The sequence below is a fragment of the Ruditapes philippinarum genome, unplaced genomic scaffold (genome assembly GCF_026571515.1).
Source record: "Ruditapes philippinarum isolate M1 unplaced genomic scaffold, ASM2657151v2 ctg662_1_1_1_1, whole genome shotgun sequence".
Classification (NCBI taxonomy): domain Eukaryota; kingdom Metazoa; phylum Mollusca; class Bivalvia; order Venerida; family Veneridae; genus Ruditapes; species Ruditapes philippinarum.
The window spans coordinates 35,078-61,247 of record NW_026865029.1 but is presented as its reverse complement, the minus strand read 5'-3'; the positions used below and the strand labels follow the sequence as shown (position 1 = coordinate 61,247).

The 26,170-nt window shown below is 33.0% G+C and overlaps 1 protein-coding gene across 14 annotated transcripts in view; it reads right to left on the bottom strand.

Annotated features, from left to right (window-relative positions):
* Positions 1-3,275: 3,275 nt before the first annotated feature.
* LOC132727612 (far upstream element-binding protein 1-like) overlaps positions 3,276-26,170 on the bottom strand; it is a 33,253-nt gene continuing 10,358 nt past the window's right edge. For 7 of the 14 annotated variants that reach the window (XM_060713170.1, XM_060713176.1, XM_060713175.1 and 4 more), the window contains 14 exons: positions 25,430-25,463; positions 23,847-24,019; positions 21,005-21,076; positions 20,262-20,276; positions 19,400-19,457; positions 18,591-18,744; positions 17,792-17,956; positions 16,898-17,173; positions 14,648-14,831; positions 13,143-13,306; positions 12,687-12,856; positions 10,056-10,171; positions 9,633-9,779; positions 3,276-9,054 (listed from right to left, as the gene is read on the bottom strand). In XM_060713170.1, coding sequence (XP_060569153.1) covers positions 8,894-9,054; positions 9,633-9,779; positions 10,056-10,171; positions 12,687-12,856; positions 13,143-13,306; positions 14,648-14,831; positions 16,898-17,173; positions 17,792-17,956; positions 18,591-18,744; positions 19,400-19,457; positions 20,262-20,276; positions 21,005-21,076; positions 23,847-24,019; positions 25,430-25,463 — 1,889 coding nt within the window. In that variant the 3' untranslated portion in view covers positions 3,276-8,893. Of the gene's footprint in view, positions 9,055-9,632; positions 9,780-10,055; positions 10,172-11,175; positions 11,255-12,686; positions 12,857-13,142; positions 13,307-14,647; positions 14,832-16,897; positions 17,174-17,791; positions 17,957-18,590; positions 18,745-19,399; positions 19,458-20,261; positions 20,277-21,004; positions 21,077-23,846; positions 24,020-25,429; positions 25,464-26,170 lie in introns of those variants that run through there. The other 7 variants (XM_060713171.1, XM_060713172.1, XM_060713174.1 and 4 more) reach the window with 7 other exon arrangements.

The following is a 26,170-nucleotide window of genomic DNA, read 5'->3' as shown; positions in this document are numbered from 1 at the left end:
AACAAGATCATCGTAAAGGTGGGTAAATACACGCCCGAATGTAAATTTAGTAATCAAAAATAATCTTATATTTAGGTTAAGACTAGTCTGAAAAATATTTTATCTTATCCTTATCGTATAAAATGACTACTTTCTGTAATAAAAGATTGCATTTGTGAAAAATGCTATGCCACCGCATTAATACAACACTAAATAGTAGTGTAGGAACAGATTTTTTTGTTTCTTTACAATTGAAGATTGTCATATAATGTATAGATCCCTGACCTATCTAATTCTTATTATCAGATTAGTGGTTAAATCTACTGTTATTCAAATAAAAGATCAGAGTAGGAATGTATCAATGCAGTTGAGTCTAGTGAATTTGGTGGTGAAGGTCATATTTCACACAGCCTAAATTTCATGACTACATCAAAGGACAACACAGTAAGGCACTAGGTCAGCTGATATCAAAGTTCACTTTACATCTTAATATGTGCACATGGTTCAAATTTCATAGCTGTGCATGAAAGGACAAGAAAGTAGGTCACATCATCAAAATCTAGGTCACCTGATATCAAAGTTCAATTTTACAACTAAAACTGTGCAAATGGTCAAAATTTCATTGCTGTACATCAAAGGACAAGAAAGTAGGTCACTGTCCCCTTGGGCAAGGCAAAATTTTGACACAAGGGTTTAATTCAAAACAATATTGATACAGGTCCACCAAACAACAATTCATGTCAAATATCAAAGCTGTAGCTTTCTCCAATTCAGAAAACATTTGTTTTAGTTTCTGTTTTTACTATGTGTATATAATGAGAATCACTTCGCAGTCTCATGTCAAATATTTAACCTCTAGCCTTTGTCAATTCAGAGAAGATTTTCAAGTTTTTGCTTTATACATATAAGGAAAATAATCGCCTCTGGGGCAGGGCAATTTTAACACTAGGGGCATAATTAAAACAACTTTAGAAGAGGACCCATAGATGATATTATGTACCAAATATCAAAGCTCTAAGCCTTGTACTTTCAGACAATAAGATTTTTTTAATTTTTTACTATATAAACATAGTGAAAATAATGACCCCCGGGGTGGGGTCAATTTTGACCCCAGGGCTATATTTTGTACAATCTGGCTAGAGGTTCACTACACAATGTTTCATGCAAAATATCTAACCTCTAGCCTTTGTCAATTTAGAGAAGATGATTTTTTAAAGTTTTTACTACATATATATACATATCAGGAAAACCTATGACCCCCGGGTTGGGGCTAACTTTGACACTAGAGGTAAAATTTGAACAACTTTGGTAGATTTCCTATAGATGATATCATACACCAAATATTAAAGCTCTAAGCCTTGTACCTTCAGACAATAAGATTTTTTACTATATGTATATATGGAAAATCAATGACCCCCGGGGCAGGGCCAATTTTAACTCCAGGGCTATAATTTGAACATCTTGGTAGAGGTTCACTACACAATGTTTCATGCAAAATATCTAACCTCTAGCATTTGTCAATTGCTAGAAGAAATTTTTTTAAAGTTTTACTATATACATATATTATAAGTATATACATATAAGGAAAACCTATGACCCCCGGGCGGGGCTGATTTTGACACTAGAGGCAAAATTTGAACAACTTTGGTAGAGTACCTATAGATAATAACACATACCAAATATCAAACCTCTAAGCCTTGTACCTTCAGACAAGAAGGTATTTTAAGTTTTTACTATATGTACATATAGTAAAAATCAATGACCCCAGGGCTATAATTTGAACAATCTTGGTAGAGGTTTACCAGACAATACCTTATGCAAAATATCTAAGCTCTAGGCCTTCTCGGTCTTTACAGAAAGATTTTTTAAATTTGTTCTTATAATTCCTTTTGGTTGCCATGGCAACCAGATTTCTGCATGGAATGAAAATTCTTTGAACAACTTTGGAAGCCCTTCATCCAAAGACTAATCCTGCCAAGTTTGGTTGAAATTGGACTAGTTGTTTTTCACAAGATTTTTTAAGTTCACTTTATAATCTATAGAACACACACACAGACATCACAGGTGGCAGTATCAGTGTTTGGACACCCCACCCCTATCTGCCCTGGACCCCTAACTACAACCCTGAAAAAAAAAAATAATTCAACACTCTAAGGCTTACTATAAGGTACCAAATACAAAACCACCGATGAAATTATATAAAAAAAAAAAAAATTTCCACTATCAAAATTATAGTTATAGAAAGGTGAAAAGCCTCCTATATGTTCATTTGCCAAACAATGTGGAACACGGGAATCGTCGTTTCGGTGACTGAGGCGCATTCCGGCAGGATTTCGCTGCATCGTTCATTAACATTAATAGAAAGAACTAGAATTCCACAGCTTATCTAATTCAAGTCTTACGAATATCACTATCATTCCGATTTTTTCTGTTCACGGTATTTTTGAATTCGTCGAAGCCATCTGAACCTGGGTCGAAGCGATCTGATTAGACGAGCCAATTTGACTTCAGATCGCGTCACACAGAGGTATCAGAATCCAAAATGGCAGCGACAAGTCAAAAATTACCGTTGAAATAGAAAAAAATTTTAAATTTGTTTCTTATAATTCCTTTTGGTTGCCATGGCAACCAGATTTCTGCATGGAATAAAATTCTTTGAACAACTTTGGAAGCCCTTCATCCAAAGACTAATCCTGCCAAGTTTGGTTGAAATTGGACTAGTGGTTTTTCACAAGATTTTTTAAGTTTCACTATATAATCTATAGAACACAAACATAGGTGAATTGCTATATGCCACCGCATCAAATGCTGCGGTGGCATAAAAAGTTGTAATATACAGGCTCCCGAAGTACAGCAAGCGGAAGTAACATGTTCTTGTTATCGCAAGTATTGGAACACATTGAATTGTATAGGCTTGCAAGACAGGGCACAGGGATTTCGTCCACCTTGTCATTTTCAATTTCTTCTAATCATCAATCGGTTCAAGATACAGAGCCAATACAATTTTGATATTCCTACAAAGGCTGACCTTGACCTGCGAAAGGTCAAACTTGCGCTCTACACATCGTCTCATTATAGTGAACATTTTCTGCAAATTAGTATTGATTTTCTTCCATACAGAGGGGACACACTGCTAGTGCTAGCAGACAACCAGGTGCTATCAATATACGCCATTTTTTTCTTGGTGGGGAGAGGGGGGTGGGGGGTTCATTCGGTATGGGGCAATAGCAAATTTCTAACTAGCATACTGAGAAGTTATCATCAATATGGGATTACAATATAAAACAAACACAAGATTAATGAATAATGTTTCTATTTAGAGCTCCTTTGCAGAAAAAAAACTTAAAATAATCTTTTATATCAACTCCCATTATATGGAACATAATAAAAACATTTCAGCATATCTAAAACATTATTATTAGGGCAATTGTTTAATTGTTCATAAAGCATTGTGTCAAACATTATAACAAGAACAATAAGAGAGAAATATCACCTGATCAAAGAAAAGTAAAATGGTAAAAAATGAACATTTTTTATTCATATTATACAAATCATATTTTTGCATGACCTTGAACCATTATCAAAGTCCTAGTGTTATCTACATGATAATTATTATTAATTGAGCTTTTTTTTTATAAGAGCTGAAATTACAAAATATTGAAAATTGTTAGCTCAATGTCACAGGAAAATTAATGCATTTGATGAATTTCAAGACATAATTTAAATTTTGAAGAAAAATATTTGGACTGTTATTTTCATTATTTCACATAGTATTGAAGAATGATCAACAATAAAAACATACATTATGAATGAATGGTCAGAAGTTATAGGAAAATTTCACATACAGATCTACGTAAATTATAACAAACGACAATTTATTCTATTATCATGTACATGAACAATCTGAAGAAAAATAGTACTACTACTTTCTTATCATTTAAAAAAACAACCGAATTTACAATTGACTAGTTTGCAAACATTTGGTAAAAAAAAAATCGAGCAAATAGTGCAAATGAAAAATACGTTTCCAGCATAAATATTACAAACTACCATAAATCAGCAATACTGCATAAATCCTAGAATTCTAAATTTTGATATGAATATTGATAGTAATAAGAGAGAAAATTATAAAGGTAATGTAAGACTGCTTTTGAAACTAAATTTTCAATTAAATAGTTTTATTTTAGAATATATGCTTTTGTTAAGCATAATCATAAGAAATACCAATAAAGATATGAATTCACTTTTAACACAATACCTTCACAGGTTAGAAAGGCAAAGGTATCTTTCCTCTTAAATGGGGGAAAGAAGTTTTGTCACGAAAGAACAGGAATTTAATACTCTCAGTGAAATGTCGTATTTAAAATATACAGCTTCACTACACACTAAGGTAGATAATGCAAAAAGGGGAGGTAATTATGCAAAAAAGGGAGGTAATTATATTTATATAATAAGGACAACAGTGAATGTTGTTAAATTAACGCAATTATCAGAAGCACTATGAGCATGATGTTAAAAAAAGAGAATAATATTTAAATATAATAACAAGTTTCAATGTTTATATTTATAATTATCAATTATTAATAGATCTAAAGTCATTAAAAAAACAATAAATGGTGATCAATAATTATCATAGAATCAACACATTTACACAGGAAAGAAAATATATGCAAAAACATCATACAAATTAAAGTAAACTACAGGTGAACAATTATCATAAAAACAGGCCTATTATCATTGCAAAAAAGCTACATCATAGCAATAATGTCAATAGAAAGATTCTTGTTATGGCATTTTTCAAAAACATACACATCTTTTTGATTTGATATCAATTGTTTTTATACTGGTGTTTTCTTATGTACAATATTAGAAACATAAAAAATAGAGAATGACTAATAATGGTACAGTAAAAATGGACATAGCAAATTTGTAATCATTTTTCAAAGTCATCATATAACATTATGCAGATATATAATTTCAAAATATTTTCATACATAAAATAAGAGACAAATTTCAAAAAGGAAAAAAAGGGAAAATGTAATATAATTTGCTGCCCTATTCATTTTTTTAAAGATAATTCTGGTACAATTCAAAGCAAATATCAGGAGTATTACAAGATGCCATCATTTCTATACTAATGGACATTCACAAAGAACATTTTTCAAGACATAATAACATCAGATTTTTTGCAAGTTTAACAATGATTATTATACATGTACACAACATCTTACATGTTTTAAAACAAAGATTTTCAATAATCAAAATAATGGGGAGTAAAATTCAATAGCTGCTTCTTGGCATATACAAATTCAATAGTCCTCTATGCGATAAAATTCAACACAATATCTCTCTTAATTCCTATAATACATACAATAGTACAAAAAAAGTTCAATTTCAAAAGAATGCAAATTACACCATGCTGTTCATAGAACAACACAATGTTAAATCTTTGGAGAGGAAAAAAAACATAAAAATATTCATCATAATATTGTATGATCATCAATACTTTAAGTCAAAATAACATTCTTGAAAACATTTTAAAAAATAATCAAATTTATACGATTAAAAAAACACAGAAAGATGGCACAGTTTACAGAATACAATGAAATGTCTTTTCGTCGGAAAACTATCGTACATAAATCATCGAAGTTAATATTTCCTATCTACGACTAAATACAAAAAAAAATTAACCCGACAAGAATGGCTGACAATAATGCTTTCATCTCATCAATTTAAAATGTTATCATATTGTTACATATTGCAATGCATTTATAATAAAATTGAACAATGAAAAAAAATCACGAGATCGTAAAAACCATGAAAATCTTACGGAGCATAAATATTGATCAATGATGGAGCATAAGGAAACATATTCATAATTTTTCATTTTTATATATATATACATAATACACAAAAAGGGTCCCACAGACAAAAAAGGAGAGAAAAAAATATGCAAGAAATGTTCAACTAACCAACATTAGCAAATAAAGTAAAAACTTGTGATTATTAATATACAACAGCACACAATAATAAGACCTTCTTAATGTAACTAGCAGTGAAATAAGAGGGTGTTATAATTATTGTTCTCACCCGGTTACAACAGCAACAAATACGTCGAAGCATTAAAGATACACATATATATTTCAATTAGTAATAAAAAATAAGAATTAAAATACAAGTGTCAATATGTGACTGAAAAAACAAACAAAATCACTCGATGATATAAAATGTCAATTCAATAGCGAACAATATGCAGTATCCTGTTTATTATAACATTCTGTATGAATGTGGCCACCACTATCTACACCCTTCACTAACAGCCAACACTCGGCAAATGCAAGAGCTATCTCATATCTAAATAAATGTTAAATCACACAAGAACTATGTCCAACAATACACGATTCAGATATACTCCCCCCCATTTACAGGCACAGAACCTCTGATTAACAATTTCAAGTATATATATGTAACATTTCTTAAAATAAAACCCCCGTTTCATCTTCTGGGGGAAAATTCTTTCTTGATCCACATAACGTATTTTCATTAAATATTAACCACAAACCAATATACGTTTTAATCTTAAACACATCAAGACCATTTAAATCTTGAACATTATATGGAAATGAAAACACGGAGAAAAAAAACAACAACGTATTATGATGAAATGAAAATTAATCAAATTTCTGCAACATGGTGAAAATGTTATTCCAAAATATCTAATGTAGATTTATACAATACAGTTTTTAATATACGTCAATTATAATTATTCAATACAGAAATGAATGACCAATACTATTTCTACATAAACAAATACAAATGGCATTCTGAGGATGTTGCCAGCTGACATGATAGCAAATTGCTATCAAGTAAATGAGGTAACCAGTATTACTATGAAGACCTTTAAATTATCAAAATTTGCATCACATCAATTTTGTTAATCATTTATTCTTGCAACTCCTGTCAGAAAATTCAAGAGTAGCAAATTTTGTGAAGGAATAAAACAAAAAAAAGAAAACAATACTGTTGGAATGTGAACTACTACAAAGCATGTAATGTATGATGATAAAAATATATATTTTAGGATGGGCAAGGATTAAAGAACAAAAATAAAAAATTCATTATAAAGTGGTATAAAAAAAAACTATTTTAATGAAAACTTGAGATACAACTTTATTTTTTCTATAACTATACAAAGATTTCTGGAACTTGATTGCCCTACTCCATGCCATTATGATCTTGACACTAATAATCAACTGGGTTTACTTGGGGCCAGGATCAGTTCTGTTGTCTAATCCATATAAATGAGCACAATATACATATGATGATAAAATAGCAAAGGTTTTTGTTTTATTACTTGATGATATCAATGTTTTGACATACTATTTATTGTCACAATACATACTTGAAAACAGCAAAATCTTCATGAAAACATCATGTCCTGTTAGAAAATACAAAAAACAACAAACATTCTAACACTGGTATAAAGCTTGTAACTATTGTAATGAAAATTTTCTTTTCTAAATCTACACACATTTTAATTATCTTTTAATATGAATAAGTACAGTATAGTAATGAAAAATATAAAAATCACCTTTTAACGAGGTGACTTGATAACTTTGTTATTAATTGGACAACAAACCTAAGAACACATTTAATACTAGATATTTCTTAATCAACATCTGTCAACTTGTTAAAAACTAAAAGGTATACTATACCTGCTTGAGCAACTATTATTCACTATCCCAGTTTGCTATGTTCACCGATTACTGACCAATATGCTCTAAATCACTTACCTTCAAAACTAATACCATAACCATTATGGCTTTGTGACGTTCACGCATTTCTCTCGAGACACCATCTTGCACGAGTTATATGATACATGACTGTCAACATTGCATTTAATAAACATACACAAAAAGAAGAAAAATTTATTTACCTGAACTACTTACCTATTCTCCACGAGGATTGAATCATATACATTTATATATCTTTACCATTAAATACAATGATCAATTTCAAAAAATAGCATAAAATTTTCATCATGATAAAAAAACGTTTTAATAAAAGAGAACATACTAAATCACTACTCTCAATGTACATTCAGATAAGGTTAATGTCTATGCGATTTCAAATAAAATACATGTTTATCGTGTTTTCATAATATATAGATATATATATTTATATATACACACTTCAATGTATCACAGAAACGGAAAACTTATAATGCAGAAATCACATCTGATACAAGAGGGCACATTATAAACATGGCGAATGGAATAAAACCTATATATTCAATGTATGCACCAAAGTTTCAATTTAATTATAATACACATCAATATCATGATCATGCAAATCGGTCAACATATAAATTGTTTTCTATTTTACAGCATCTATGGTAATAAAAACGAATAGCAACAAGAGTCTATAAACGTTTATAAATATCATAAAGTCAACAAGTGATGAATCTCGGCTTTGGAACTTCTCAGACCATATCTACACAGTAAAATATGCATGGACATTTCAAAATATAACGTTATCATTATGCATGAAAATATGAAAACACAAATTCAGTTTAAAAAAGACAATTTCAATCATAGGTAATTAATAAGAACAATGCAAGATCATCGATTAAAAAGCAACATAGTAACACGAATCGCAAATAGACAATTTTATGGCATATAAAAACAATAGTAGTTTTCGTTTCAAATTTCGCAAAACAAAAATATGTTTATAATAATAATTACGTTCAAAAATGGTATGTAAAAAATTTCAATGTTTCAATCCCCCTGTAGTCTTCCTCTTCAGTGAAGTCGTCCTGTAATCCGTTTGTCTGAAAAACATGAGACAATGAACAATAACTCTTCAAGCCTACCTCTCCCCTGAAACAATTTTCATAAAGGGTTGAAACTGCAGATTACTGTTGGGGAGGTTGTGCCCCTGGGGTTTGTCCGCCGCCACCCTGTTGTTGCTGGTGCTGGGCTAGTATAGCATTGGCTTGTTGAAACATTCCTTGTTGGCGGTAATATTCCGCCCAAGCTTGGGAATAATCTGGTTGTCCTGTCTGTGGGTTAATACCTAAATAAACAAGGGCAAGTGTTGTAAAAGATGCAAAGTTTAGCATAAGAACTTCAAAGGTCTCAATATATAACAAAAGATACAATTGAACTGTTCATTTAAATATAGTAATCACTTTATTTCAGTGTAAAGTCAACAAAAAGATCATGGAAAGTGATTTCCAATTACTAATTTTAAGATCCAACATGTCATTAATAAAAGTTAAGTTTTTAATGCTAAATTAGTATCATCATCAATATATCCTTTTTCACATGCAAAGATTAATTTATTTACGCAAATTAAAGATCGTTTTGTTTGGTTTAATGGTGTTACCATACCAACACAATTTAGATTATATGGCTCCAAAACAGGAAAGATGATTTTGGCTAACCTCTGTGTTACAATTTTAAGCAACACCAAAGGTCAAAACCACCTAACCTGCTGGAGTTGAAGAGGCACATTTAGACGCCTCTTTAAGATCACGCAGGGATGAACAGTGTCGGCAATTCTGATGCCTTTAACCCTTAAAGGCAACCCCTCAGCAACAAGGGGAACAAATTAAAGAAATAAACAAGTCTGGTAGGAAAGTTCGAACATACTTGGTTGCTGTTGTGACTGGGGCATGGGTTGTTGTGGCTGCTGTGGTTGCTGGCCATACTGTTGTCCCTGCTGTCCGTACTGAGCGTAGTACTGGGCATAATAGGCAGCCCAAGCTGCAGCATTAGGGTCCTGTGGTTTATCTACACCAAAAAAAATTAAAAAATACATTTAATGAGAAACTTACTATACAAAGACGGTAATGTTTTACCGAATCTGAATACAACTGTTCAATCCCCTGCGAGACAGGAAAAGTTACACACTCTTTTTTTTTTCAAGACTACAGTCCTTTTGCGTACATTAGCATTTATAAACGCATTAAATGGCAATAGCCAAAAAGGTACAATGTCATGCAATGAAAGCTATTCACAAATGAATTTACATATAAATCACTATCTAAGTTCAAAGATCAAGATGTAACTTACTAGGGTCACCACCTGCTGGGGCTCCTGGCTGTTGACCTTGACCTGGGAACTGTTGATTATAACCAGGCTGAGCTCCCCATCCTTGTGGTGCTCCTCCAAACCCAGGTTGGTTTGGTCTAAAGGTAAGAAAGAGAAAAATAACATACTGTAAAAAATAATCTCATTTGCTGTAAATTTCCTCCAGACTTCTTTGTAAGACTACATTTTTATATTACATCTATAATTCAATTTTTTTCTTTAAACATGTCTACCAGGGGTGTGGAAATCCTATGCCCGACTTGTCCAACTCGGGACATAATGCCTGCGGACAAGTAGATTTTTTCCATAGAACTTGTCCTTAAACAGGTGAAAATTTGAGCCAGTAGAAAAAACAGAATAATGTAAATACAGTATTTTTGTTTCTTATCAATGGGGAGCACTTATTTTAGTAAGTTATGATTCTTGGTTAACTATAAGAAAATACACTTTTTCATATCAATCATTTCAACCCATTGGAGAACTTTTGTAGGGAGGCAAGCTCCTTGATACATGTAGGCCACATGGAGGCAACCACTCTTCAAAGTAAATTTTAACATGCTCATTTGGTAACAATTGTAAAATTGTTTTGGTTCAAATTTTTACAATTGCATACATTGTGTTATTAGAGCTGGCTTTTCTTAGCTATGTGACAACCAAAAGAATGAGAGAGTCTCTCAACAGAGAAATGTTCACATTAATAGTAACAAAAGGAAAATGATCAATGTTTAAATTTATGTTCAGATTTAATAAGCTCCAAAAGGATGATAGTTTGGACATCATGCATTGCCTTATAAGATTTGTAGATTGTTTCCTCAATTATAGAAATGATGTCTGGTCTTTACTCAGCAAAACTGTTTATACCTTACTATGAAAGGACACTGCTACCTCTTATTAACTTTTGTTTAAATATATATGGCCAATGTTCTGTATTTTTATATGGGCAAGTACAGTTAAGCTGCGGACAAGTAAAAATTTCTGCCCAACTTGTCCGTGGGCAAGTGGCAATAATTTATATTTCCACACCCCTGACTACTGTATCAAGATTATCTGCAGTCACTACAGAAGGTGGCGATTTAAAACGCAGGCATCTTGATTTACTATAGCATCATTTCGACACCTACAGTTCAAAAGTAGAAATGCAGGCTCTAATATGTGCTCCTCCAAACCCAGGTTGGTTTGGTCTAAAGGTAAGAAAGAGAAAAATAACATACTGTAAAAAATAATCTCATTTGCTGTAAATTTCCTCCAGACTTCTTTGCAAGAGACTACATTTTTATATTACAACATCTATTATTCAAACTATCTCTTTTAAACATGTCACCAGGGGTGTGGAAATCCTATGCCTGACTTGTCCGACTCGGGACATAATGCCTGCGGACAAGTAGATTTTTTCAATAGAACTTGTCCTTAAACAGGTGAAAATTTGAGCCAGTAGAAAAAACAGAATAATGTAAAATACAGTATTTTTGTTTCTTATCAATGGGGAGCACTTATTGTAGTAAGTTAAGTTATGATTCATGGTTAACTATGAGAAAATACACTTTTTCATATCAATCATTTCAACCCATGGGAGAACTTTTGTAGGAAAGCAAGCTCCTTGATACATGTAGGCCACATGGAGGCAACCACTCTTTAAAGTAAATTTTAACATGCTCATTTGGTAACAATTGTAAAGTTGTTTTGGTTCAAATTTTTACAATTGCATACATTGTGTTATTAGAGCTGGCTTTTCTTAGCTATGTGACAACCAAAAGAATGAGAGAGTCTCTCAACAGAGAAATGTTCACATTAATAGCAACAAAAGGAAAATGATCAATGTTCAAATTTATGTTCAGATTAAATAAGCTCCAGAAGGATGATAGTTTGGACATCATGCATTGCCTTATAAGATTTGTAGATTGTTTCCTCAAACTATAGAAATGGTGTCTGGTCTTTACTCAGAAAAACTGTTTACACCTTACTATGAAAGGACACTGCTACCTCTTATTAACTTTTGTTTAAATATATGGCCAATGTTCTGTATTTTTATATGGGCAAGTACAGTTAAGCTGCAGACAAGTAAAAATTTCTGCCCAACTCTTCTGTGGCCACGTGGCAATAATTCATATTTCCACACCCCTGTCTACTGTATCAAGATTATCTGCAGTCACTACACAAGGTGGCGATTTAAAACGCAGGCATCTTGATTTACTATTGCATCATTTCGACACCTACAGTTCAAAAGTAGAAATGCAGGCTCTAATATGTGCTTTAACAACATTTTAGTACATTTTTTTTTATTTCATTTCAAATTCTTAAACAAGACATTTTATTTAGCAAAACAATATACACTTGATTTTTAAGAATTCAAATAATACTACTTAGTATTTGTCCTAGCTAATATTTCTGTCCCTCAACCATAATTCTATTTTTTTTAACAAAGTGCAATCACATATAAACAGTTTTGAAAGTGAGATACTTATGCTATTACACTCTCTTAAAAAATGACTATTATCCTAGGTCAATATTAAATATAGTTGAATTAAACACAAGACCTCCCTGTAGTGACACCTTGAATACAATTGTTATAATTAAATTTTAAAACCTTCATGACAAAAATATTGTTACACTTACCCTGGACCTCCCTGTGGACCTCCATACTGTTCAAACCCACCTGGTCCCTGTGGACCTGGGCCACCATACGGGCCACCGGGTCCACCCTGAGGAGGTCCTCCGGGACCCCCGGGGCCACCTGGACCCCCAGGACCACCTGGGCCTGGAAACATGTCTCCACTGGGACCATCCTGATAAATAAAACAATTTCAAATATTGGTAAGATTTTTACCCTTTATATGATTTTTTTCCCTTTTTTAAACAAAAACAGACTCGATTCATGTGCAGCAAACGTATTTATGCAGTTATTTTAAAATATATTTAGGAATGAGATTTTTTTACAGGAAAAGACCATCAATGTATATTTATGAAAACTTTCTCATGACTTTGGGTGTAAAGTGTGACGCGAGACATAACTTAAGCGTCATAAAACTCTTTTTAATGAACCTCGAAACAAAAAATGTTAAAGACACTTACATAAGGAAGGCCTGCTTTTTCACAGATCATTTGTATAGCATGCTGGATCTGGCTTGGCTCACCACGGATGTTAAACACCTTCTCATTAGGGTTCGGGCCAGGATGTCTCTGTAACTCTACATGGGCACCTGATGAACTGTTGATATTCTTTATGGTTTCACCACCTGTTGAAAGAATTATGACATATAAGAAATATGAAACAGTATCATGACAATTAACTGGGTATTTACTAAAACCTGTATCACCTTTATCCAATCATAATTGTTTGTGTACACACAACTCCAACAAAATTACATACAAATGGTTTACCCACAAGTTACGTCTTTTTTTTCCCTTTCCTACAGACATTCTTTCATTTTAACACCACTGTCCCTTGTTTTGTTTTTATATCATTCATACATGAACAATATCATTTCTTAACTAGAAATGTGTCCATAGGACACGGGTGCCCCCACCGCGCCACTGTTCTGTCAATCTTTTTACTAAGTCAAGGGAAATAACTCTACAAATACTGGATAAATCCACAAGCGAAACCCCAGGTGCAACTCTAAATATGCTGAGCAACCTGCCCATAAGGTTTAATGACTATGTCAAATCCTTTTTGAGTAAACTTGCGACACAAAGTTGAAAATTGCAAAAATTTTCTAAGTGAAGGGCAATAACTCTAAAAATACTAATAATAAATCCAGACAAAAATACCTGGTGCACAACTGCACATGCTGATCAATATTCCTGTAAAGTTACATGACTCTAGGTCAAATACTTTTTGAGTTACGTGCGACACATGTTGAAAAATTGCAAGATTTTACTAAGTCAAGGGCAATAACTCCAAAAATTACTAAAAATATCCACACGAAAATACCCAGGTGCACAACTACATATGCTGATCAACATTCCTGTAAAGTTTCAATGACTCTAGGTCTAATACTTTTTTGAGTTACGTGCGACACAAGTTGAAAATTGCAAAATTTTACTAAGTCAAGGGCAATAACTCCAAAAATACTAAATATATCCACACGAAAATACCCAGGTGCACAACTACACATGCTTATCACAACATTCCTGTAAAAGTTTCATGACTCTAGGTCAAATACTTTTTGAGTTACAATGCGACACAAGTTGAAAATTGCAAAATTTTTACTAAGTCAAGGGCAATAACTCTGAAAATACTAAAAATATCCAAACGAAAATACCCAGGTGCACAACTACACATGCTGATCAACATTCCTGTAAAGTTTCATGACTCTAGGTCAAATACTTTTTGAGTTACGTGCGACACAAAAGTGAACGGACGGACGGACGGACGGACGGACGGAAGGACGGACGGACGGACGGACAAGGGTAAATCTAAATGCCCGCCACTAACGTGGGGGCACAAAAATATAGATAGTTATTAGATACCCTACCTAAATAAAGAATTTCTGATATTCTATAAATGAAATGCTTACAATTATTATGTAATGGAAAAGTTTCATATATTACTTTTAATAAACTCATTTTCATACCTTTTCCAATGACTAATCCACACTTGTCAGCTGGTACAGCAAACGTTGTCTGATCTTGGAAGTTTCCACCATCAAACCCGCCTGGTCCACCCATGCCACGACCTGGTCCCTGGTTGAATCCTCCTCTGCCTCCACCACGGCCACCTCGGAATCCAGGACCTCCACGACCCATACCTCCACCATACTGCAATTTAAAATCATTTACCTGTTGAACGCTCCAGTTTATTATCATTCAATAGTTATTTTCAAGATTTAACTTTTGATGTTTCAAGGTCTACTATCAAACTCCACCCACAATAGAATGGTGTTAGCGAATCCCTGACTTTATATCGCACATTTATGACACCAGTAGTCTTATATAAAGAAAAACTGGCTCTTAATATATGCTTTTAAAAAATTCCTATTTCAATCACAGTTTCTAACTTCTTGTAACCACCCCAAAAGAATAGAACATGCAGCCGATTAAAACAAAAGTTAAAAATTACCCCCTCTAGTTGAAGAAAACTTGTTTAAAAGGTCAACTGAAACTACTTAAAGATCAATATGACTAATCAAATACCCTTAAATACACTAAACACATGAATGATATGAAAGGCAGGTGGCATTTTTCTTCAAAGCTAGCAAGTTCTGCCTATATCTTTTCCCTCTTTTACAGGGAGGATGGAGGAAATCAATATGCTTTTGAGCAAAAGCATGATAGTAGTTATTTTCTAGAAAAATTACTGACCCTGCCATCAACTAAACCTAATATAAACTTATGTATCTCTTTATAAAAATATGCAAACAGAAAAGTAAATTACAAACCAAACTTCTCTTAATCTACATCAGCAAAAATTATATGATATCAGTTAATGTTTCAGGGTCTACTATCAAACTCCACCCACAACAGAATGGTGTTAGCGAATCCCTGACTTTATATCGCACATTTATGACACCAAAGTTCTTATAGAGAAGATACCTTGGCTCTTAATATATGCTTCCAAAATAATTTCACTTAACTTCAAACATTGTAACTCCTTAAGTTTTGCAAAAAAATGCTCTTTTTTTTTTTCTTCAAACAAAAACACTGAATAAAAATAATGTTCTACCCCAGCAACTTCATTATAAGCTTCCAGATTTTCTACTCAAAATATATATGAGCCGGGTCACGACAAAACCAACGTAATGCATTTGCGAACAGCATGAATACAGACCAGCCTGCGCATCTGCGCAGTCTGATCAGGATCCATGTTGTTCACTTACAAACGGTATAACAAGTAAAGAAACTGATAGCGAACAGCATGGATCCTGATCAGACTGCGCGAATGCACAGGCTGGTCTGGATCCATGCTGGTTGCAAGCGCATTATGTTGGTTTTGTCATGACGCGGCTCATATATAGGTACATATAATTCAATAAAAACTTAACATTCTAACAGTGAACTTTCAATTAGTTATGAAGGTCAGACTTTTTGAAATGTGTCTGACCATTGGACATGTTCAACAAAAATGGTATTGGTCCAGTAAGAAAAGTCCAGATAACTTCAAATCCAAGAGCATTAAAGTTATCATGGACCATTCAATAAAAGCTTAAAACTTACATTTGAGTTATTTAGAAGATTTTGGATCATTTCCTGAGCATCAACTAAACCCAATATAAACTTATGTATCTCTTTATAAAAATATGCAAACACACAAAAAAACTTCTCTTAATCTACATCAGCAAAAATTATATGATATCAGTTAATGTTTCAGGGTCTACTATCAAACTCCATCCACAACAGAATGGTGTTAGCGAATCCCCGACTTTATATCGCACATTTATGACACCAAAGTTCTTATAGAGAAGATACCTTGGCTCTTAATATATGCTTCCGAAATAATTTCACTTAACTTCAAACATTGTAACTCCTTAAGTTTTGCAAAAAAATGCTCATTTTTTTTTTCTTCAAACAATAACACTGAATGAAAATAATGTTTTACCCCAGCAACTTCATTTATTACAAGCCAGAAAACTAGCTTCAAGATATTATTTACTCAGAAAGATATAGGGACATATAATTCAATAAAACCTTAAAAACCAAACAGTGAACTTTTTTTTTAAATGTTATGAAGGTCAGACTTTGTAAATTGTGTCCAATCATTGGACATGATCGATAAAATAGCTAATACTCCGGTCCCATAAGAAATCGAAATTTTCTAGTCCAGATAACTTCAAATCCAAGAGTATTGAAGTTATCGTGGACCATTCAATAAAAAGCTTCAAACTTACATTTGAGTTATTTAGAAGATCTTGGATCATTTCCTGAGCACAATTGACCTTGTCAGGTGGACCTGTGATACAACACACTCTATCCTCTGACTGACCATCATCTTGCTTAAACTGAACCTTTGCACCTGTGTCTTGCTGTATCTTCTTAATCATCTCTCCACCTTTACCAATAACTATACCAACAGCTGCACGAGGTACAGGGATGTCCAGCCCACCTCCTCTACCACCACCACCACCAAATCCTCCCATACCACCACCATTAGGAAAGCCACCACCCTGTAAATACAAAATGAAAGTTAACAAGAAATACAAAAACTTCATACAAAAGTATACTGAATTTTTTATGCATACAGGCTTCGTCATTAACATGCATGTTTTATTTAACCTGGAATTACTGGAACAATGATAAGAAGTCTTTCGAGAAAAGTTTTCATGTGCACTCATTAATGAATCAAAAAAAGACACAAGAGTATTTTTAAATCATGCATCAACAAACTGGCATGCAAAGGGAACAAAATAATATTTAAGTTATAAGATTAGAAAGCAATCACTTTCCATTAAAAGCAATGACTTTTTCCTGTCTGAAATGACATTGTATTAGTTGGAATTAGTTTCTTTATTGCAACATCAACTAAAGAACTTCAGATCAAGCAGTGAAAATGGCAACATAAAACAAGTTACTGTTTCAACACTCAAGCTGTATTTAATATTTTTTCTTTTAAAAAAAAAAAGCAAAAGTTTTATAGAATTATGATGAGCCATATCAACAAAAACATTGTGTTTTTACCCAACACTTGTCTCTTGTCATGTGGTTAAAGGCCAGCTGGGGAATTCTGGATCCCATTAGTGCAAAGGTATAACAAAAACATAGAGCTTGAAATCAATCATCCATACCATATCAAATCCTACCATGTCATTGTCTTTAGAGGCCAACAACTCCATAACCATTTCTTTTGCCCTCTGACATTTCATCTGGTCACCGGTAATTCTCAAAGGTTTATCAAACGCTGTTGGGACGTTACTGTCCTGGATCATCACCATTTTAACTCCTGTTTTCTCCTATAATACATCAATATCAATGTGATAATGACAAAATGCATGATTTGTTTGTTTGTTTCATTTTAGGCCTTTTCCGAACAGTATTTCTGTCATATAGGCGGGTAGTTTCCTAACCATCGTTCCTGGAGAGTTACACCAGTACTAGACTACCTTCCTCCGCGCTAAACTACCAAAGCATCTCCCGGGGATCGAACCTACACCAGAGAGGTAACTGGATTAGAAGTCATCGACTCTAACCCCTCGACCACAGAGGCGTTCAAAAAGCATGAAGAAATTGACAAAATTTATCAAAGAAACAGCTGTAATAATTCTATTTCTGGCAGACAGTGTTTCATATTGAGAAATCTTGCATTAGATCTTCATACTCAGTTACAGAAAGTTTCATTTTTCTGACCATTTAAATAGTTTTAATGTATTTTGAGTAAATAATTAATTACTTTAATAATTTCAATAAATTTCTGCAATAAAAGTCTAGTACCAAAAGATGAGCAGAACATATCTTTTGTGAATTTAGAATGTCCATTATTACTTAACAGAGTTTCAGTATCGAATTAATCATCAGCAAGCATAAGCTTTTATTTATATACAATAGGCTAAACATCAAGACCATCAGCATTTCGAAATTTCAACTAACCTGTAATTGTTTAATAGTCTCTCCACCTTTACCAATAATGAGACCAACTTTGTTTCCAGGTATGGAGATCTCGATGTTCCCTGAATTATCACCAAATCCTCCCTGGTCTCCTTGCGCCCTCTGAATGATCTTGTTTATTTCATCTTTCACTTTACTGCAAATTTATAATAAAATAGCATTACTATCAAGGCAGATCATGGAAAAAGAGTTTTTTATGTATTAAAGCAAAATTAAATTTTAAAGGGCATTTACACTTGTGAATATACTGGAGTTACAGCTTTTTAAATAGTTTGCTAAATTTTTAGGAAAGTGCAATAGCTTTTGTAATCCAGCAATAAGTTTTTTTTGTATCTTAGTTTGGAAACCTTTCTTTTAAAAATGTTTCAGAGTTAAAATCATATACCTACACATGCACAGTGCATTAATTGGAGTGTAGGTATTAATTGTCTGCACTCCACAGCATGCTCGTTGATTGGCTCATTATTGTTTTTTGGTTTTTTTTTGGGTGTGGGGGGTACAGGGAAAGTGGTAACAATAGAAAAGTCTATTAAGTGGTAATTCATAATGTGATGACAGGGATTGTGTTTTTTAATTTTGTTTGTGAAACAAAAAGAGAAAAACATCAAAACAATCGACAGTCCGATTTATCTTCTTGTTCAAATCAGATATCCTCCTGTTTCCATGCTCTTTCTATTACTAACTGTACTGTATAAAAATCCTTATGTGGGGGCAACACTTTAAATACTGCAACACAAGATTTAGAGCGAAAGACATGGCTCAAAGTAAGGCAAAAATATCAAATTACTCACCCAATAGCTTGTGGGGATCCTGTTAAAGTTGTTGATCTTTCAGGCATACCGTTGCTGTCTGTAACAAAAATTTCAACATAATGCTTAGGAACTAATTGAACATCTTCAGAAAAGTCAAAAACCCAGAGCACTGCGAAATATCCTAATCAAAATTGCAACAGGCATTGTAACAAAGCTTATAAAGCTAATAAATAAGATTCTACAAAGATAAAATTGCAAAATAATGTTTTGCCTACATAATTTTCAGTATTAAGGGTCAATTTAAGAGCAGTGATAGTTTAAATTTATATATTTTTTTCTTTTCTTTTTTTTTCTAGGAGACAAACTTTGTGTGTCGATGTTGCACTTAAACCTTCCCACCTGCAATACCTGTTCACTTAATTGGGGTGATGTTTGTTTTATTTCCATCAAAGATATAAATATATATTTTTGATACTTAGGTGTTAAAGATAAACAGCACTTTGTTCTAATTACGAATTTTAAAATGGCCAAATAAAATCATCTGTTGAGAAAGAGTGTTTTTGTTGGGGTTTTTTTTGGCGTTTTTTTTTCTGCTGTAGAGCTTTCTCGTATTTAGTCTTGCAGAAGGTATTCAGATCATCAAGTGATGGAAAGAGGCCTAAAATTTCTCTTACTTATTTTCCCATTAGTCAGAAATATTATAAAATATAATTATTATTGGAAACTGGTAAAATTTTGGAGTTTATACAGTCATAGAATACAAAGCCCCCATTTTCCGACAATATTTCACCCCAAATGTGAACTAGTAATTTCAAAGTGTGACGGACCAAAACAATGACCAATATCTTGTGTGCAGCTTCAAATATCTGCACATGTTAGGATTGTTATAAACTCAACATACCATAGCCGTCACATTCTGAAATATCAATTATACACATGTATAAACAAACACAAAAAATGAACAAATAAATCTATGATGTATAAATTCTGATTCAAGCCAAACAAAAGTAACTTAATAGAATGAAGACATTCATAAAATAATTTGATAATATTAAAAACAAATGTGAACAAAGGAAAAACAAAATTGTCCAAAAAAATCGACATGTGTACTTTCTTTAAGCCCAAGGAATAGGTTTCTAACAAGAATTTTGAAGATAATTTCTTTACACCCTGCTTTGTAATATTGTTGGAGCATCATCAAAAGCATGATAATTTGCTTAAAAAAAACTCTGTATGGCTTAAATCAGCAAATAAAAAACAAAAACAAAAACCCAAGCCCAACCATCACACAGAGTTGTCTTCTCATAACAAAATACACCTTAAATTGACCCTTTTTTGTAAAGACATTTAGTTTTTATCAAATTCAAACAAAATTTGACAGAAATGTTTGAAATAAATTATAATGAGCTTAACAGCCTACAATATTTTTTATTCCTTGGGATGCATGCATTAGTAGATGGAAATGGCCTGAAATCATACTTTTCCCTACAGGACTTCTGCATCTGGAAATTTATGCAGTAACTCGGAGCAGAATGCCCTTATTTTTTCTGACCAAAATACTACTGAACTATGTATAGTGGTTAAATCCACTTTATACTTGTGTATAGAGAATTGTAATAGAAAAACTTGGCTATAAATGACTACCTGGTGCAATCTGTATTTTACAACTGGTCTCTGCTTGCAACCTTGTGATTTGTTCACCACCTTTACCAATAACTGAAAATAAGAGAAAATGTTTTTTTTACAAACTTAGTTAAAATGCAACATATAAACATTCTAAACACTTTACTTATTCTCTTACTTTACTAATTCTTTGTCATAAAAGATAGTCATGTTTAAAGGATAATGTTCATATGATATAAATCCATGAAGTAAAACTTAAAATAGGCTGTGAAACTTTATCATAGCAAGAAATACAAAGACAGGTCTTTTTCTGCTGTAAACAGTTCATTTCAATATGTCTCCAAAATGAACTCTACTCAACATGTATCTTTATTTTTGCCTATGACAAGTATGTTAAATTTATAAAGCTTTCTTTGTATATATAAAATCTTGTAGCCCAAATTCAGACGCAACCTTTAAAATCCTTTATCTGCTCAATGTCGAGTTTAAATATACAACTTAAAACTGCCAAAATAAGAAGTCTTTCTTTTACGAACTAAGACAAATTGTCTGTTAATATTGCACAATGCTAGACCAAAACAGCCAAAAGAACAGCTTAGCCTCCAAGAGTGCTGCATACATATTTTACAAAACTAAGCATTACTTTCTCCTGAATAAACCAAATCATGCCAATCTTCAAAACATTCCGTAAAACTTGTTATGTATACAGTTTAACAAGACACAAACAAAATGAGCACGGTATCTTTCTCAAACTGAAATTTAATCTTGCACAATGCTGAACTTCTATACAGTTCACAGAACTGCAAAGCCTCCGAAAGTGCCATTATTTCCTCTTAATTGACATAAAACTAAAGTTTGTTTGTTTGTTTCATTTTACGCCTTTTCCCAACAGTATTTCAGTCATGTAGGCGGGTAGTTTCCTAACCATCGTTCCTGGAGAGTTACACTAGTACTAGACTACCTTCCTCCGTGCTAAACTACCAAAGCAATTCCCGGGGATCAAACCCACGCCAGAGAGGTAACTGGATTAAAAGTCATTGACTCTAACCCCTCGACCACTGAGTCGGTAAAACTAAAGACCCAATTTTCAAAACATTCTGTAAAATTTGTTATGTATACAGTTTAACAAGACACAAACTAGATGAGTTAGGTATCTTTCTCAAACTGAAAGTTAATCTTGCACAATGCTGAACTTATATACAGTTCACAGAACTGCAAAGCCTCCGAAAGTGCCATCATGTCCTCTTAATTAGACCCAATCTTCAAAACATTCCATACAATTTGTTATGTATACAGTTTAACAAGACACAAACTAGATGAGTTAGGTATCTTTCTCAAACTGAAAGTTAATTTTGCACAATGCTGAACTTATATACAGTTCACAGAACTGCAAAGCCTCCGAAAGTGCCATTATGTCCTCTTAATTGACAAAAACTTAAGACAGGTTTTCTCAGTATTTTCCAAAATTTTACAGTAACATTTATGAGGAAACCATCCAAAACCAAATAGTTTGTCTTCCAAAATGTTCCAGTTTAGCAAGATAAACAACTAAACAGTCTGCAATCTTTATCAAACTGTATGTTTACTATGCATACTGCTAGACTTGAACAATTCACTGAATTATATCAAGTGTCCGAGTGTGCTCACCAGGGTTTCTACTAGGAATTCTTATTTAAGAGTCCCAGGGACTCGTGCTCATAAAATATGAGGGTCCCAGAGAAAAATATGAGGGTCCTAATCATTTATTACCCCAAAGTAAGGTATAACTTATATATATTGTCTAGGTTTAATTCTTTACATTTATATACATTGTTCAACTACATATGCATTTTTATTGACCTTGTTAAATAAAATAAAAAATATAAACCATTTATTATTTATTGTTACTTTTTCATTTCTTTCATTTGGCTGAATGTTTGTGCAACTTGCATAAAGTCGAGATCTTTCACATCTGGTCCGACTAATTTTATCAATTGTTAAACTGCATATACGTCTTGATGACGGACAAATGTATCTACTATTTTGGAAGTTCAAACATCCATTTTCCGAGGCAAATGGATTACATTTTTTAGTTGAGACGCAATGGCTGCATTTCATATCTGTGGTCGTCTCGTTTTGGACGAGCCACGGGTAAGTTAACTTAGCCACTTTTCATTAAAATTTGGGGAGCAGCCGACATGTTTTACGATGTATTTTATAACAAAAAACGCATAGACTGGGACGCTTTTTTAAGGTCGACTAAATTCTAGTATGCGCCGTTTTATTCCGTATTAAACTGTAATTAATTGAAAGAAAGATAACTCTGCTGTGTTCAATATTAGAACCCGTCTACCAAATTACGTCATTTCATTTAAAGAAGGGGAAGGAATTTCCAAATAATATTTACGGAGGAAAATTTAATTTGCGTCCCCATGGACGCACACTTAGAGTAATTGAGGGTCCTAGGTTACTTTTTTTGCGTCAAGGACGCAGGAAATGTGCGTCAATAGAAACCCTGCTCACTATACAAAATACTGAATGATACAATAAAGGGCCCTGTAACCATACATTGGAAGACTTTCTGAGCCAATTTCCTCTTGAATATCGAAATATGTATCCCATTCAAACAGAGGTTGTATTCTTTCAAAGAATGACCTAATAAGCCTACATTCATGTGCCAAAAAGAGATGCAATTCTTCCTTAAATCTCTTACTTAGGTATTGTTTTTATTTTACAATATTTTTGATTTTTATCCATTAAATTCTCATCATTGTATTACTGCTAAGTTTTCCTAAAAATTTCATCTCACAAATTTTAACAACTACCCTTGCATCACAAGATACTGTTTTGCATGTCATTGTGAACATTCTATACATTTACTTACTAAGTCCGACCATTCTGTCTGGTACTTTATACTCCTCTGTGATGACCATACCACCACCGAGGTTCATCTGATCATTCTGTTGTTGCATCATACTGCTGTTTGGTGATGAGACCCCTAGTTGTTGATTAATTCTTGCTGCGGCCTGAGCTGCTGCTTGGGCTGCTTCTGTGTTTCTACACGAGACATATACAAAATAGTCTAAATATAACGCTAGTCATTTTTCTTTTTTCTTACCTTTAATACATTCACTCATTTCACTGTCAGCTTTACACAAATCTACCCCCTTAATTATTTTTTTAAAGGAACACTCACAAAATGAAAATTAAATTTATCAAGCCTTAAAAACCTGACTAAAATAAAAACATAACCCTTATAAATAGATTATCAATAGAAATCAATTTCTTTTTTCAGAATTAAACTTAAAATATAAACAAGTATGGGCTATTCAATTGAATAATATTATGCACCTTTCACACTACAAAACTAATTTAACTTTAACAAAGGTAGGTATAAGTATGGGAATACGCACATGTTGTATTCATTACGTCAATATTGAAAAGCTGTTTACTCAACTGCAGTATTATATTTCTTTTAAGAGTAACTGCTCAATGTTTACTGTGTACAAAATTATTAATTTTACTCTTTTTATCAATTACAGCAGACAAATCAAATCAATTTAACACTGTTACTAAGACTTGAATTCAGAGCTTTCCTCAGTTATTTTGTAAATGACCAAAGCTTAGATTAGTGACACCTGTTCCAAAAAAATAATCTAAAAATAAATATGACTAGTTTGACTAACATGTATGACCATATAACAGGGCTGCCAACAGCAAATTTCAAAATCAGCGGAAAATATGCCGGGGGTCAAGGGGGCTGCACAAGCCCCCTTTGCAGGTCCAGGGCAGAGCCCTGGTGGGGGTTCAGGGGGCGAAACCCCCTAAAGCTCCTGGATTCTGATGATTTGGTATGCCCTAAAATCAAATTTCCTGGACTCTAAATTTGACAAATATCCGACATTTTGACGCATTTTGACAACAGACAAGAGCGACAATGTAAACTAAAATTTGATTGGTTATTCTAAAATAGAATGCCGGAAAAGACTCGATATGACCAATGAGAAAAGCGCTTACAGACGTACCATAGGCGGCTAGCGTAACGATAAAAGCCGAAACGTGCCGGTTTTTGGGTACTGTATAAAATATGACGAATGAATTTATTGTCTTTGTCGAATTTACATCGATCTCAAAAATGACCCAGGAGCTCACGAAAACCGCGGATTTCCGCGGAAAATCGGCAGCCCTGATATAACCAGTTACTTCTTTTAAAAAAACAAATCAGGACAGTTAAATTTGTCCAATAGGTTAAAACAGTGTGCATGTTTTTCAATTAGGGATGGGCTGGAATGAACATGCTTTGGGGTCAACACATTTAGGATTATCTTAACAAACATGTGTTTGGTAACTTCTAGATGCACAGCTATAAATTTAAGGTTAAATACTGTAACTTAAGAACACCTACTTAACATGACAATGTGATTAAAATAGAACTGTTACGAGTCATAAATAAAGCTAAATACATACCTTGGTTGATTTAGTCCTGGATATCCTCCTGCGGCTGAAATCACACACAAAAATAGCAAATCACAACCCTAAACATACAATTGACATCAGCAGTACAAGGAACATGTGTTACATTCAATCAATGGACTTAAATCTTTTATCTAGGTGAAATTCATGTACATTAAAAATGTAGATAAACATAACTGATATAGTTGCAATGTGTTTCATGTTAGATAAATCCAAACATTTAAACGTCATAAATTGAAAGTTTTCAAAACTGAAAATCTGTTTCTTTTCCGTTTCCTAGGAGACTTGCACTGCAAAAAATCTAAGACTAAACCGATCAGTAATTCAATGGAGTCTACTTTTATGAGACAATATTCATAAATAACATTTCTATATTTACAACAATAAGACATACTTTCAGATCAGTGCAAGAACAGTTACAATTGAAGCAGTGCTTGATATCTTAAAGCCTAAATTAAACCCTTAATTGGTTTGGTTTCTTGTCGAAGTTCAGAATTATTGAATATCATTATGTAACTATGGTGTCGGTTAAAGAACATTGACACTACGAAATAAATCTAAACAGAGGATGTCAGAAACAAGAAACTGGGGTTTGAATATTAAAAAGAAAACTAAACAAAAACAGAGGAGAAAATTATAAAATTGTCACATCAAAATAACATCTGACCGACATACACGAGTGTATGCACCGATATGAAAATAGTACATTATTGTAAATATATACATGTGACATAA